The sequence below is a fragment of the Phyllobates terribilis genome, unplaced genomic scaffold (genome assembly GCF_046119375.1).
Source record: "Phyllobates terribilis strain yellow unplaced genomic scaffold, ASM4611937v1 Scaffold_7__3_contigs__length_470593459, whole genome shotgun sequence".
Classification (NCBI taxonomy): domain Eukaryota; kingdom Metazoa; phylum Chordata; class Amphibia; order Anura; family Dendrobatidae; genus Phyllobates; species Phyllobates terribilis.
This window is the reverse complement of record NW_027362767.1, coordinates 379,686,660-379,701,156: the sequence shown is the minus strand read 5'-3', so window position 1 is coordinate 379,701,156 and position 14,497 is coordinate 379,686,660. Positions and strand designations below refer to the sequence as shown.

General features: G+C 41.8%; 1 protein-coding gene across 4 annotated transcripts in view; it reads right to left on the bottom strand.

Moving 5' to 3' along the window:
• Positions 1 to 203: 203 nt before the first annotated feature.
• DMPK (DM1 protein kinase) overlaps positions 204 to 14,497 on the bottom strand; it is a 40,908-nt gene continuing 26,614 nt past the window's right edge. For 2 of the 4 annotated variants that reach the window (XM_073641420.1, XM_073641423.1), the window contains 10 exons: positions 14,326 to 14,419; positions 14,041 to 14,241; positions 9,132 to 9,395; positions 8,601 to 8,677; positions 7,926 to 8,028; positions 7,633 to 7,757; positions 5,827 to 5,936; positions 5,319 to 5,389; positions 4,831 to 4,905; positions 204 to 3,308 (listed from right to left, as the gene is read on the bottom strand). In XM_073641420.1, the coding sequence (XP_073497521.1) occupies positions 3,222 to 3,308; positions 4,831 to 4,905; positions 5,319 to 5,389; positions 5,827 to 5,936; positions 7,633 to 7,757; positions 7,926 to 8,028; positions 8,601 to 8,677; positions 9,132 to 9,395; positions 14,041 to 14,241; positions 14,326 to 14,419 (1,207 nt within the window). In that variant the 3' untranslated portion in view covers positions 204 to 3,221. The remainder of the gene's footprint in view (positions 3,309 to 4,830; positions 4,906 to 5,318; positions 5,390 to 5,826; positions 5,937 to 7,632; positions 7,758 to 7,925; positions 8,029 to 8,600; positions 8,678 to 9,131; positions 9,396 to 14,040; positions 14,242 to 14,325; positions 14,420 to 14,497) is intronic. The other 2 variants (XM_073641421.1, XM_073641422.1) reach the window with 2 other exon arrangements.

The following is a 14,497-nucleotide window of genomic DNA, read 5'->3' as shown; positions in this document are numbered from 1 at the left end:
AAACATTGTGCGAACATGGCCGAATTTGCTGAATCTCTCTAATTTGTAATGAATTATATAGTACAACCTGTTGCGTGATGGCATGGTTGCAGTCCACACTTCCACAGTCTTATTATTGAAGGTGTATAACCACTGACATAAAAATATAATAATATTTTTTATATATATAACTATATATAAAAAATATATATATATTATAAAAGTATATGTATGTATATATATATATATATATATATATATATATATATATATATATATATAATATCAATTAAAATATGCAATTCACAGCCCTTTGCTCTGACATGTTTTTTCCACCTCATGAAAACAAGGGCTATATTGCCGCTTTGTTGGCTCCTACATCAACTTTCTGATCCCTCCCAGCAGTAGTTAGTCAACAGAATTGTAGAAAAAGGATATTCGCTTAAAGGAGTTGTCCACTACTTGGACAACCCCTTCTAAATCCGTATGTTTTCCCCCAATAAAATAATAATACTTATACTCACCTCTGGTGTCGGCGCTGATCCAGCAGTGTCGGCACTGGCTCTTTCCGGGGCTCATTATTATGTCACGCAAGCCCTGTGGCCAATCAGTGCTGACATCCGGAGGAAGTGAGAGCTGAAGCCAGTGATGATTGGCCACAGGGATTGCATGACATAATAATGAGCCCCAGAAGAGCAAATACCTACTTCAGTGGACCGGCGACCGGCACTGGAGATGAGTATAGTGTTATTTTTTTACTGGGGGGAAAACATTTGGATTGAGAGGTGGTTGTAAACATTTGGAGTAGTGGACAACCCCTTTAATTATATAATGACGGACAGGGGTCACAGCTAATAAGATCCCTAGATTGAGCAGGCTATGTCAGTCATGGGACCTATCGCGAACGAGAAACCGTAATGTCGCAGCTATACTGAAAAATAACTTAATAGGTCTTTGTTCCCCATAGGAACCAATCAGAGCTCAGCTTTCATTTCTTAAACTGCATTGGGAAAATGAAAGCTGAACTGTGATTGGTTGCTATGGGCAACAAAGGCCCACTCTCAAGTACTTTACCTGCATGTTTAGGGACTGGGCAGCCTGAATGCCTAAATACTTGTAGGAAGATTCAGGAAAACTGTATAACAAAAAAAATGGTCTATGTTGCGCATAGCAAATAAATATCGAAAGGCTTTAATATTTATTTATAATGCTTTTGAGAAATTAAAGCTGGGCGGTAATTGGTTGCTGGGGGCAACACAAATGTGGGGTTTTCTAAGTCTTATTAGTGATATTATTAACTATCAATCATAATAGGATGAAGTGATCATCCGTTTTCTACCATTTTATTGGCTGGCTACTTCTGGGAGGGTTCAGAGAGTTATTAGAGATGTCAGCAACGTGGCGCTCTATCTCTTGTAGCCACGCTTCCGCTGATGATGTAACAATATTGCCAAAAACGTCGGCGGCTGTGAATTGCCTCCTCCATTAATAATGGGATAGTGGAATTGTGGACCACTGCGTAGGAGGATGTGTGAACCTCACAGCAAGATTGTATTCCACCACCCATTACAAACCTGAGGGAGTCTGTCACCCCCAAAACGCAAATTAAACCACTTATACAGTCCTATAGGGACTTATGCAAAAATTATCCCTCTTGTTTAGATTTCCCTACTTTACTTCTATATACACTTTCCCTTGGCATGACTGACAGCTCTCGATTGCCCAGGGCGAGCACTGCCTGAACAGAATCCCTGGCCCTGTGCATGCGCACTAACACTGCAGGAGCTGAGCCTGCACACAGTGTCAGTGCAAGCGCTCTCATCACTCTCTCCTGTCTGCATCAGCCTCCCGCTACTATGTAATTTTGTGTGTAGTAAGCGGACACTGCAGACAGAAGAGAGGGACGAGAGCGCACCCGTGCCGCCACTGTGTGTGTGCTGGCTGGGCTCCTGTCAATCAAGCTAAGGGGACGTGTTGAGGATGCTAATTAAGGGGTTGGTACGGTGCACTGAGTCCTTGGCCACATCAAAGGTGCACAAAGGACCCCTCTTTTGCATATACAATAAAACTTTTCTTTTTGTAAACCTAAAGTAGTGAAATCTGTCCTACAAGTATGATTTTTATAGATGCTACGTCCCCTATATGTCTATATAAGGGGTTTAATTTGAGTTTGGAGTTTGGCAGACTCCCTTTAAAATAATGAGTCCAGTCATTAAAGGGGTTTCTCCCACAGATTATATATATATACAGAAATATCATTTGTGGGAGAATCCCTTTAAAGATTTTTTTTTCTCCGTTCTTTTGTTTTTTATATAGAAGCATTCAGTGTTTAAATAAAAGTGAAGTTTTAATAAATGTAGAAAAATTTAACTTTTTTGCCTTAGGTCAAATGTAAATATTACTAAGACCACCACTTGCTATAAATCAGAGAAATACATATTGGGGCCGAATCATCAAGACTGGCGAAGCGCACACTCGTGCTAGATTAGTCTTGCTGGAGTACATGGCATCCGAATGCATTAAGAGGTGCACGCCTCTTAATGAATTTGGCACATCTCCCCTGAGGAGTTCGCCTCCGTGTGCCGCGCCAGAAATGCTACTCCAGTCTGGGACGGTAATACAATTTCTGGTGTCCAAAACGCTGGCACTTTAAAATTGAGGGGTGGACGTGGCCATGCCCTATCCCGCCTCCTCGTCAGCTCTTCCCATTTTGGCGGAGCTGATTCAAACTGGTGTGAAAACTTCAATGTCACAACATTTTTGTGTAATTCATTGTTGCTCAAAAATGTTGTGACTTTTCAAAGCTTTGATGAATCGGCCCCTTTGCATTTGTTGAATAAAATTATGATAACAGCACATGTTCTCTAAGGATAGAGAGATTGCACTTAGAACCATCTTATTTTGGGAGGCCCTGAGGAACCCCAATCTGACAATGCATAAATGTAAATTATATCAATATATCCTATAGCTAGAAGGAAGCATGGCCTCTAGAACAGTCCAGTGACCAAAACTCATCCAGAATGAAAATTACTTGGACAGAAACTTTGGATTCGGTAAGGTCAGCAGCCATCAGGTAATACAAACCCCTTTGCAACCCATTTGTCCAACCTGACGGACAATCTAGCCCAGGACACATGGTAGATAAGGACACCGTGCTATTTAGGGGTCATCAGAGGTTTTTAAGACGTCATTTTTTTCATTCTTCTATGTTATTCTTTGAAACTGGAATCTCAAAATGATACTCAGAGGAGTGGAGGCACCATCCACTTCAAGGACCACATGCTCAGGTGCAGGAGATATCCCACCCAGCCAGAGTTGGGTTTAGGAACCTGTAGGAGACAGCAACAAAAAGATAAGTCAATTTTTGAAGTGTCGGCTTTCTTAAAAAAAAACATCCAGGTAAGAATATTCAAAACATAAAAGGGGACATTACTGGAAATTTGAGAAATATAGTTTTAAACGTTATAGGAAATTATCAAAAAATCCACCAAAAATTAAACATGAAGAACTGTTGATACCAGTGATAAAATTAGAGATGTCAGAAACTACAAAGCATTTGTATAGTGGCATAGCTATAGGGGGTCACAGCTTACCCCTGTACCACATCAGTAAGCAGCATTACTGTAGTAACTGGGGTCTTTGTAGTTTCTATTAGGTAAAACTATACTGACCCAATTACTACAGAGCCTCCTCCATTTACTCACTGCTCTGCGCTTCTAGCTCATGACAGCGGTCTGGTCTGGAGTCAGAATTAATGTGTGGGGTTTAGTCTGAAGTCTAAATTGATTTGGGAGTCTGAATTAAAGGGGATCTCTCATGTTCTTGAATAGGAGTTCACTGCTGGGGGAAAGTGCGCTCCTGATTGATTGACAGTTCGGACTGTTGGCATGGTTGAGCCACTTGCTCGAACTTTGCATTCTCTGATGCTGCAAGAAGAAGCAGCATTGCCTCTGCAGCATCGGAGGAGCCTAGAGGCACCGACGCTGGCCGTATCCAGCTACCTCGCCAGCTCCAGGAGACTGCTTCTAAGCTGTTTTGGAAAGAGCTTGTAAATGTTGCTCTCATTGCCCAAGATATCAGCTACTGCTGATAAACTCCAGAGGTGGCCAGTAACCAGGCAATGAACAGTAAACAAAAAAATATAATAATCCTTCTGGTCTTGAGAACAGAGAAGATTTTTAATAAGAAGTAATTTGCAAAGTTGATTGTTTTACAAACAATTTTACCCATTTATCAAGATGAGAAAATACCTTTACATTTGGAGTCTGGATTATTTTTGGAGGGTGCGCTGGGTATTGGATTAATTTAATAATTTCTTTAGAGGGTCTTTATTTATTTAGTGGTCTGGTCTGGGGCCTAGATTAATTTCAAAATCTAAAGTCTGGACAGATTTTAGGGTCTGGAATTTTGTGAAAATCAAAGGGCATGTCAGAATGGCAGGAGTGCCGCAGCAGTTTCTAATCTCTAGTAATACTAGATTGTATGACAAAGCTAATTTTCCCTAGAATATTTTTATATATATATATATATATATATAGATATATATATATATATATCTATATATATATATATATATCCTGCCACATAAAATGCTCTGGAAGCCATAGCTAGATCTGCTAGTTAATATAAAATGCTGGTTTAACCCAGAAGGACATCGGCTAGAACAGGACTCTAGATTCTGCCCTACGGAGACAGAATCATTTATCACACACATGTTCCCACTTCACGACACACAGGGACAACACCAACATAAACCACGATCCTAATGCTAGAAAGGCATACCAAGGATTTAGGTGAGAGTCTCCCTTCTCCAGACAGGACAACACAATAGGTGACATGCACGTGACATACCCGTGAGAAGAGCAGCATGTGACGGTGAACTGGTGTCACTAAGGGGTGGCAATAGGAAGGTATACAGCTATCTAGCTGAGAGAGAAGACAGACAAAGGTTCGGAGTCAGGTTTGGGCCTTCAAGAGTTCTATGGCTTAATTATTTCTATTCCTTCAAATGTCCACCCAAAATAAAACTTTTCAAAGACTGCCCACCCAAACAACCAGTCTAATGCCAAGCTATGCCGTAAAGAAGGCCTTAAATTATATACTGCATAATACTTTTATCTGGTCCCTGTAGAGGTGTAAAGCCCACCATTGTCTAGTAGGCTTAGTTATGCAATGTCATCCATCCAACTGACCCACGATGAAAATACCCTTCTAGCTCGATTCTGACCCTCTTTCCAACATCTAGTCCTACACGCACTGTCTCCCTGCCCTTCTACCCTCCATCACCTCCTAGAGTTAAAATTCATCAACTTGTCTCCCAATTCCCATAGAAATCTCACTTGTCTAATCCTAGAGGTAGGTTCAGAAGTCTCTTTGCAGGTGGCACATCTTCGGGGTAGGAAATGTTTTTCTGCAAGAGGTTGGATGACAGATATCAGAGACTTGTCATAGCAGGAAGACATATACAAAGACACATACAGAGGACAGGAATAGGATGAGGCTTGAATGTTGGACAGACCTAGATGGTGAAATACATTAAGAACAGTCAATATAGCAGGTTGGCAGTGTTGTACATAGAAGGTAAAAAGGAATCAAGCATGTAGCAAGTACTAGACTGCATGGTGGCCAAGGCTGGACCATTTGATACCTATGGTAGATGCCTCCTGAGGAGCAGATACTCGAGTGTGGCTACACTGGAGTAGGCCCACCATTAGCAATGACTGAATGATGTCCTAGCAGTGTTCACCACAGAATCAACATGGCCCAATGGCCCTCAGCTGAGATGCTTGGATTATACCTAATGTGCACAAACCTTTCACTTGTAATTAGGTAGGTTCACTTCCTCACCTCTCCCCTCTTCTTCGTCTCCACCACCCTCTCTATCCTTCAGTTGCTGCTCCAAGGAGCGAATTTTGCTCTGAAGCTCAGAGTTCAGCTGGTCAGCTTCATATAAGCGACTGTAAACACGAAAAATTAAGATAGTAAATGTAGCAAAAAGATACCAAACCCGTGTTGGTGCTATTCCCTGGACCCTTCAGACAAATGAGGAACTCTCCATACATGGCTTGGGTTTTTGCCGAGCACAGTATTTTTTGTGGATGTATTTCAAAACAGTGAGAAAGTCCATCAATTTTATAGCGTGATGATCCAGAGAAAAGGAAACACAAAAAAAGAAGTGATGTATACACAAGATAATTGATAAGGCCGGGGGTACATGGTGACCAAGGTCGCAAGATGGGTCGTGTGACCAAAGATCACCCTATACCTAAGGTGTCGTAGCATAATGCAGGTGAGTGATAAGTATGTCGCAAAATATTCAACTTAAAATATTGTCTTGTGGGCTTCACTGTGACCCCATTCACTTGTACAGTGCTGCGATGGATGGCGATTTTTGACCGCTGTAGCCCCAGCCTTGGCGCACCCAAGCGTATAACACAACAGAGTGCTATGCAATGTTTTATCAGAGAACACTCAGCCCAATATTATACTATTTTACACTTTGGGGCAGTTCAGATCTGTTTTTTTTTTTTGCATGCCGTTTCAGTATAGAAGTCTATGGGTGCAGTAAAACATCGGACTGCACTCGGATGTCATCAGAGTGCAACGCGATTACCGCGGACAGAGACAATGGAGAAGATGGACAAATTACCTTCTCCATTTTCTCCGCATCTGTGCTCACACAGATCAAACTTTGACAGAGTTTGAACAGAGAGTGTTTGCATAATCCACCCCGATTCTCTCACATGAGAGAATCGACGGCCGTGTGACCCTTGCCTTAATGGGGTATTCCCATTTCCAAGATCTCTATAAGTAGTAGGTGTAATAATAATATTAGCAAATACCTCCAATTAGAAATGTAGTATAGTTCTTCTGATTCGCTATGTCAGTTACCCTATGTGCAGGGCATTGCAGTAGGTTAGGTATCCATGGTTGCGACCACTCATATAGTGACAGCAAGTTAGTTGTTAGTGGTCGTAACCATGGATACCTAAGCTACTGCAATGCCCTGCAAATGGGGGAAGAGATATAACAAATCAGAAGAACTATACTACATTTTTAATTGGAGGTATTTGCCAATATTATTATTACATCTACTATATATTGGGATAGGATCTTGGAGGTAGGAATACCCCTTTAATGGGGTTTTCCTGTTTCAGAAAAACTCCTGTCCCCCTGATGCAATTTGTTTAAAAAAAAAAAGAGCTTTACTTACCCTCCCCAGAATCAATGCTGAGTCTCTGTCACTGCTCCCGGGGTCTGTTATTGTCCGCAGCCTCAGCGGCTTCGTACTATCAACTCAGACAGAGCTGATGAGCTCAGTTATTGGCTGCAGCGCTGTCAATGTGATGTCGGCGCTGCAGACAATAACAGTCGCCGAGAGCACCAGTGGAGACTCAGTGCTGGACCTGGGGAGGATGAGTAATTCTCAGTTGTTGGTTTTTTTTAAAGCAAACTGCAGCCAGGAGACAGACGTTTTCCGAAACTAAAAAAAACACATTAATGTCTCTAAGCCCCGGAACGTCCATTATGAGGAGTTGTTATATGGAGCAGTGGTCTTGTTAGCGTGCGTCCACTCCATACAGGTCCATGATAGGACTCAACTTTAAGTGTCTCCATGTTTTCTCCCATCTTTGACAGATAGATGGTTCTCACCTGGCCAGGCTCTGATTGGCTGCTTGAAGTAAACTCATTTCAGAAGACAGCGCCTCCCTGGCCTCCACCTCACTCTGCAGAGCATTGCGCAGCTCGGACAACAGCGAGGGATCCAAAGGTGATTCCTGGAAGTAGAAGATAAATCTTCTATCACCATGCCTCAATTAGATACATCACCCAAGACTAGACTGTTACAGCCGTCAGTGACAATTCAGCCTCTTTCTAATAGAGCTTGTGTATTATAGGCTTTTATACTGATTATATATTGAATTTATTAACTGTATTAAACTCACCAAGTTCTCCCCATGGCTCATTATTTGTAGGTCTGGATGTGTCCTTACATTACATGCACACGTGTTTCTTAAGTTCCCCCAAACATGATCCCTGCCGTCATCCCTAGGAGGGAGACATAATTGTGGAGTGTTACCAATATTTAATTCTAAAAGAGAAAAGTGTTTTTTAATTGAAGATATACAGTTCCGCAATAGTGTAAGTTGACAAATTTCCTGAATTTGCCGGGACTGTCCAAATTTTTGTGAAAAAGTCCAGGCAAACTCAGGCATGACCTTGATCGTAAAGGGATGGGGTTTATGGAAACTCTGCCAAAAATGACATGTTGCTTTCCACTTTGGGGCAGATAGCTGTCGGTAAAATGATGGTTTGACTGACAGTTATTTCTCTCAATTCCCCCATACACAGGAAGTCTCGGCTTATCTCCCCGCTGAACAAAAGGATTGGAAATTCACCACTTGGATCCTTCACTCTCCTGACATCATCTCTCAAGGGAGAATAGAGAGGCCCTCATACAAGTCAGATGGTCGGCCAATCCTGCCAAATTTGGCGGGTTTAAACGATTTTTATCTAATGAGTAGAGGGTCTTTAGACACCCTCATTTTACCAACCAAAATTTTGGTAAGTATGTGATAGATGCTTATAAACATCAGACAGAAAGATCATAATCTTCTTACCTAAATGTATAGGAGTAGCCAACAAAGGGAAGGTTGACCCCAAGAGGAGAGCTATCCCCAACATCTGAAATGGTTTCCTAAGACGTACATAGAAAAAACACATATAATACATAGTTAAATGAATGAGTTTTCCATCTCGATGGTCTATATTTGCTGAGACCACCACTTATCCTGAGAATGAGGGGTCCAAAGTGCCCTGCGAGAATGGAATTGCAGTGAAAATGTGCGACCACCACTCCTCTAGACAGTGAATGAAGCATTGGTGGCACATACTCCTTACTGCTTCATTCACACAGGGGACTAAGGTTATGTGCACACATTGCAATTTTGTCGCGTTTTTTTCTGCACAGTTTGGTCACAAAATCTGAAGGATTTTTTATCACCTATCCCGTGCATAGGTGATATATGTTGTATATGTAATAAGATAAGTATCGTTTTGGTTTAGCATTGATTGGTTCAATCCAAAATTTATCAGATAATTAAAAATAAAAATTCCATAATAATCAGGAAACAATACATGGAGATACTCACCCCACCCCCACTGATCATTTCCGATAGCTGATCTTCTACAACATCAAAATTAGAGGTGTCTGTGGCGCCTCCTGACTCAGGAACAAATGGTGGAATGAATTCCCGCAGTCTTTCCCAGTCAATTTCATCAAAGAGTGGATGGCTTTGGAAATCCTGGAGTCCACCAATGCCCAGGCGGGATTCACGATCACAAATTAGGGATGAGATGAAGTCTAATGCCTCTGGTGGTAGCTCATTCGCTGAAGAGGGAAAGTTAAAGTGCTCCTGGAGAGGAAATATAAGAGTCAACTGGACCTTATATACAGAACTTTCAACTACCAGCATCAGACCCACATCTTGCAGAAGCACAGGTAGGAGCACAGAAAGTCTACAGTAAAAATGTCAATATGGACCTGGATTATCCTTAGGTGTCTGACCTCATAGCAGAAAAAGCTCTATATAATTCTGTCATATATGTCTCAACCAGGTTAGAAAAATAAACTATGCCTGGAAGATGGGAAGAGAAATCTGCATATTTCTTAAGGGTGGAAGATTCATTTAAAGTGGTGGTCTGCTTTAAATAACCCATTTTCAAATACCCTATTAGGGCCCATGTACGCTGGAAGTAAATGGGTTAACCTGCTGTGCCGTCAAAGGATGATGAGGAGACAGGAATCCAATTCTACGGTTTAGTGGTCAGCGCGTTTCGAAGTTTCAAACTTCTTCATAGTGACAAAACCACGTTATCACCCTGGTTTGGTCCTGATGAAAAAGTTTGAAACTTTGAAAAGTGTTGACCACTAAACCGTAGAATTGGATTCCTGTCTCCTCATCATCCTTTGACGACAGCGCAAGTTAACCCATTTACTTCCAGTGTTCTTGATTTATTCCTCGTGGGTCTGATGCAGCCCAAGTCTTGTTCAGTGGTTGTGTGCACACACAATCAGGTGAACATGATTTTCTAAACATCCACCCAGATAAGACCCTATTGCGCTTTTTCTCCTTTCCAGGTTTTTTCCTCCTTTATTAGGGCCCATGGTGCTTTTCTGCATTAGAAACATTTGAGGCAGAAATCCAAGAGACTCGTAGTTTGAACTATCATGGGTCTGCACGCAGATGAGCCCCACTTAATGACACTAAGCCATGTGTGGCTACATGCCAAGGTGTTTGGGTGGAAACTGCTTCGATAAGTGACATAACTCATTGAAACAGTTTGTAAAACTAGGGTGGAAAAATCTGCAGCCGTATGAATGGCAATGCTGATGTCCCATTTAAAACAATTGGAGGTGTTTTGTTGCCACTCTTCAAGTGGGAACATATCCTTAAGCAGCCTTAGATAAGTGTTGACCGAAAGATATCACTCCCGACTCCCCTAGACATACAGTACAGACCAAAAGTTTGGACACACCTTCTCATTTAAAGATTTTTCTGTATTTTCATGACTTTGAAAATTGTACATTCACACTGAAGGCATCAAAACTATGAATTAACACATGTGGGATTATATACTTAACAAAAAAGTGTGAAACAACTGAAAATATGTCTTATATTCTAGGTTCTTCAAAGTAGCCACCTTTTGCTTTGATGACTGCTTTGCACACTCTTGGCATTCTCTTGATGAGCTTCAAGAGGTAGTCACCGGAAATGATTTTCACTTCACTGGTGTGCCCTGTCAGGCTTACTAAGTGGGATTTCTTGCCTTATAAATGGGGTTGGGACCATCAGTTGTGTTGTGCAGAAATCAGGTGGATACACAGCTGATAGTCCTACTGAATAGACTGTTAGAAATTGTATTATGGCAAGAAAAAAGCAGATAAGTAAAGAAAAACGAGTGGCCATCATTACTTTAAGAAATGAAGGTCAGTCAGTCCGAAAAATTGGGCAAACTTTGAAAATGTCCCCAAGTGCAGTTGCAAAAACCATCAAGCACTACAAAGAAACGGGCTCACATGAGGACCGCCCCAGGAAAGGAAGACCAAGAGTCACCTCTGCTTCTGAGGATAAGTTTATTCGAGTCACCAGCCTCAGAAATCGCAGGTTAACAGCAGCTCAGATTAGAGACCAGGCCAATGCCACACAGAGTTCTAGCAGCAGACACATCTCTACAACAACTGTTAAGAGGAGACTTTGTGCAGCAGGTCTTCATGGTAAAATAGCTGCTAGGAAACCACTGCTAAGGACAGGCAACAAGCAGAAGAGACAAGTTTGGGCTAAAGAACACAAGGAATGGACATTAGACCAGTGGAAATCTGTGCTTTGGTCTGATGAGTCCAAATTTGAGATCTTTGGTTCCAAACACCATGTCTTTGTGCGACGCAGAAAAGGTGAATGGATGGACTCTACATGCCTGGTTCCCACTGTGAAGCATGGAGGAGGAGGTGTGATGGTGTGGGGGTGCTTTGCTGGTGACACTGTTGGGGATTTATTCAAAATTGAAGGCACACTGAATCAGCATGGCTACCACAGCATCTTGCAGCGGCATGCTATTCCATCCGGTTTGCGTTTAGTTGGACCATCATTTATTTTTCAACAGGACAATGACCCCAAGCACACCTCCAGGCTGTGTAAGGGCTATTTGACCAAGAAGGAGAGTGATGGTGTGCTACGCCAGATGACCTGGCCTCCACAGTCACCAGACCTGAACCCAATCGAGATGGTTTGGGGTGAGCTGGACCGCAGAGTGAAGGCAAAAGGGCCAACAAGTGCTAAGCATCTCTGGGAACTCATTCAAGATTGTTGGAAGACCATTTCCGGTGACTACCTCTTGAAGCTCATCAAGAGAATGCCAAGAGTGTGCAAAGCAGTCATCAAAGCAAAAGGTGGCTACTTTGAAGAACCTAGAATATAAGACATATTTTCAGTTGTTTCACACTTTTTTGCTAAGTATATAATTCCACATGTGTTAATTCATAGTTTTGATGCCTTCAGTGTGAATGTGCAATTTTCATAGTCATGAAAATACAGAAAAATCTTTAAATGAGAAGGTGTGTCCAAACTTTTGGTCTGTACTGTATGAACGTTCAACTCAGACAAGTGTTCATGTGTTTTCAATTGGCAGGGAAAAGTAAGCTGGCTTGAATTTAGAGTAACATCCTTTTCTCTCCCAACATCATCTATTCAGGAAAAGTCAAGAAGCCCCAATAGACATTAGAATTTAAGAAACCCACAGTAATGGTAATTCCAGAGTAGATATAAGACATTCTCAAGTTGGGTTAATACTAAAGAAAGAAACTACTGTAAATTCACCCTGAACACAATATTCAGAGGAAGCCAAAAATTGTCCAATCTCATATGAAGAACTTTTCACCATTAGATCAAAAGGAAATTAGGTGGCCATCAACTAGTCAACATACAGAGGAATCTGAGTATCTCTATGTGCCAATACTTAATAGTATAAGCATATGATATATGAAGTATAATCACATATGTGTCAACTACTATGCTAAGAAAATAAAGCCAGGTATTATCTAAAGCAGTGATCTCCAACCTGCAAAGGAACAACTCTTTGCATGCCCTTAAAGCCCCAGCTGAAACCACTGTGGAGCGACAGGTTGGAAACCACTTAAACCAACAGATTAAGTAAAATATTCCCAGCTCTATGTCTGAAATAATCAATGTTTCATTCCAGAACAATTATTTTACGGTAAATCCTTAATTGTTAGAAGAATCCTTTGACAATAAGCAAGTCACAAAGTGCCCTTCTGATGGGACCTCAAACGATCACCTGTAGTCTTTAGGGAAACCTTACAGTAATGGGTCATTTTCCCTACAGCGCCACCACAGGTAAAATAAAGCATTACACCTTATCCATTCCAAGAATAAGTTGCCTGTGAACTACAGGACATATCATTGGGAAGAGGAGCATTCTGAACTAAGGCTATGTGCCCACGATGCAGAAATGCTCTGGATTTTTCCCTGAGCGTTTCTGCATCTCCCTGGCAGAAAAAAACGTATGCGGATTGTACATGCGGATTGTACATGTGGATTGTACATGCGGATTGTACATGCGGATTGTACATGCGGATTGTACATGTGTTTTTCCTGCCAGGGACAAGCGGAAGTGAAGCGTTCTTCACATGTATTTCCGCATGCGGGTTGACAAGCGCTTTCCAAGCGATTTTAGCATCACTTGGAAAGTGCTTGACAACTTGGTCACACTATATAAATTCATGCAACCGGCAAGGATTTATATAGTGTGACCGTAAAGAATGGTAAAAAATAAAAAAATAAATCTATACTTACCTTCTGATGGCCTTCACAGTCTTGATTCGATGCGTCTCGGCTTGCCGGCAGCTCGCGGTACACTGAAGGACCTGCCGTCACATGACTAAATGATGTCAGCGCAGGTCCTTCAGTCCACGGTAATCTGCCGGCAAGGGAGGACAAGCGCACCGGGGGCCATCAGAAGGTAAGTATAATATTTATTTTTTATTTTATTCTTTTTTTTACAGGTACTATGGACCCGGGTCCGGAGGAGTCTCCTCTTCTCCAGACCCGGGTACCATCCGCACATTGAAACGCATGTAATCCGCATGTACAGATCCAGTGATGCGGATATTATGCGTTCCAATGCAAGTCAATGGCAGCGAAAACGCAGCGCTTCCGCAAAATAATTGGTAGTGCTGCGTTTTTTTCAGCAATGATAATCCGCAGCGGAAATTTCCGCAGCATGTGCACAGCACATGCAGATTATCATTGGGGAACATGGCAGGCCTTCTACCAAGCGTTTTTTAAGCATTTCCGCAGCGGCAATTCCGCTGCAGAAACGCTTAAAAAACGCATAGTGGGCACACAGCCTAAAAATCCATCCAAATGCTATCTCAGAAATCCCTAACAAGGGGTATAAAAATGATCTTTCCATAGCTGACAACCCCATTAAAGAAAGCCTTGAACAGTGTCTCTGATATACCAGCAGCTTGAGTTCACTTACTTTATAGTGAAGAATCTTTCCATATGTTTCCACAACAGATTCAGCATAAAAGGGAGGGTGTCCAAAGAACATCTCGTAGGCACAGGCCCCTATAGACCACCAATCACATTCAACGCCATAGGACAAGCTATGGTCTTCAAGGGCAAGAAGAATTTCAGGAGACAGATAGTCAGGAGTTCCCACAGCAACAGAGCAGGACACCTTCAAGTAAAGTCAGAAGTGTTCAGTAAAATCTGGTGTGTTCGTGTGGACAAGGGTAAGGAGCAAACCTTAAATTTAACATACCATGCCGTCTTGGCGTAGTTTCAAACAGGAACCAAAATCACCAAGATGGATATGGCCTGACCGGTTTAACAGCATGTTATCTGGTTTTATATCTCTGAACAAGAAAAATGAAACAATTCAATGACAAATTATGATTATTAGGTACATGGGTCATTGAAAAACTTCTAAATGA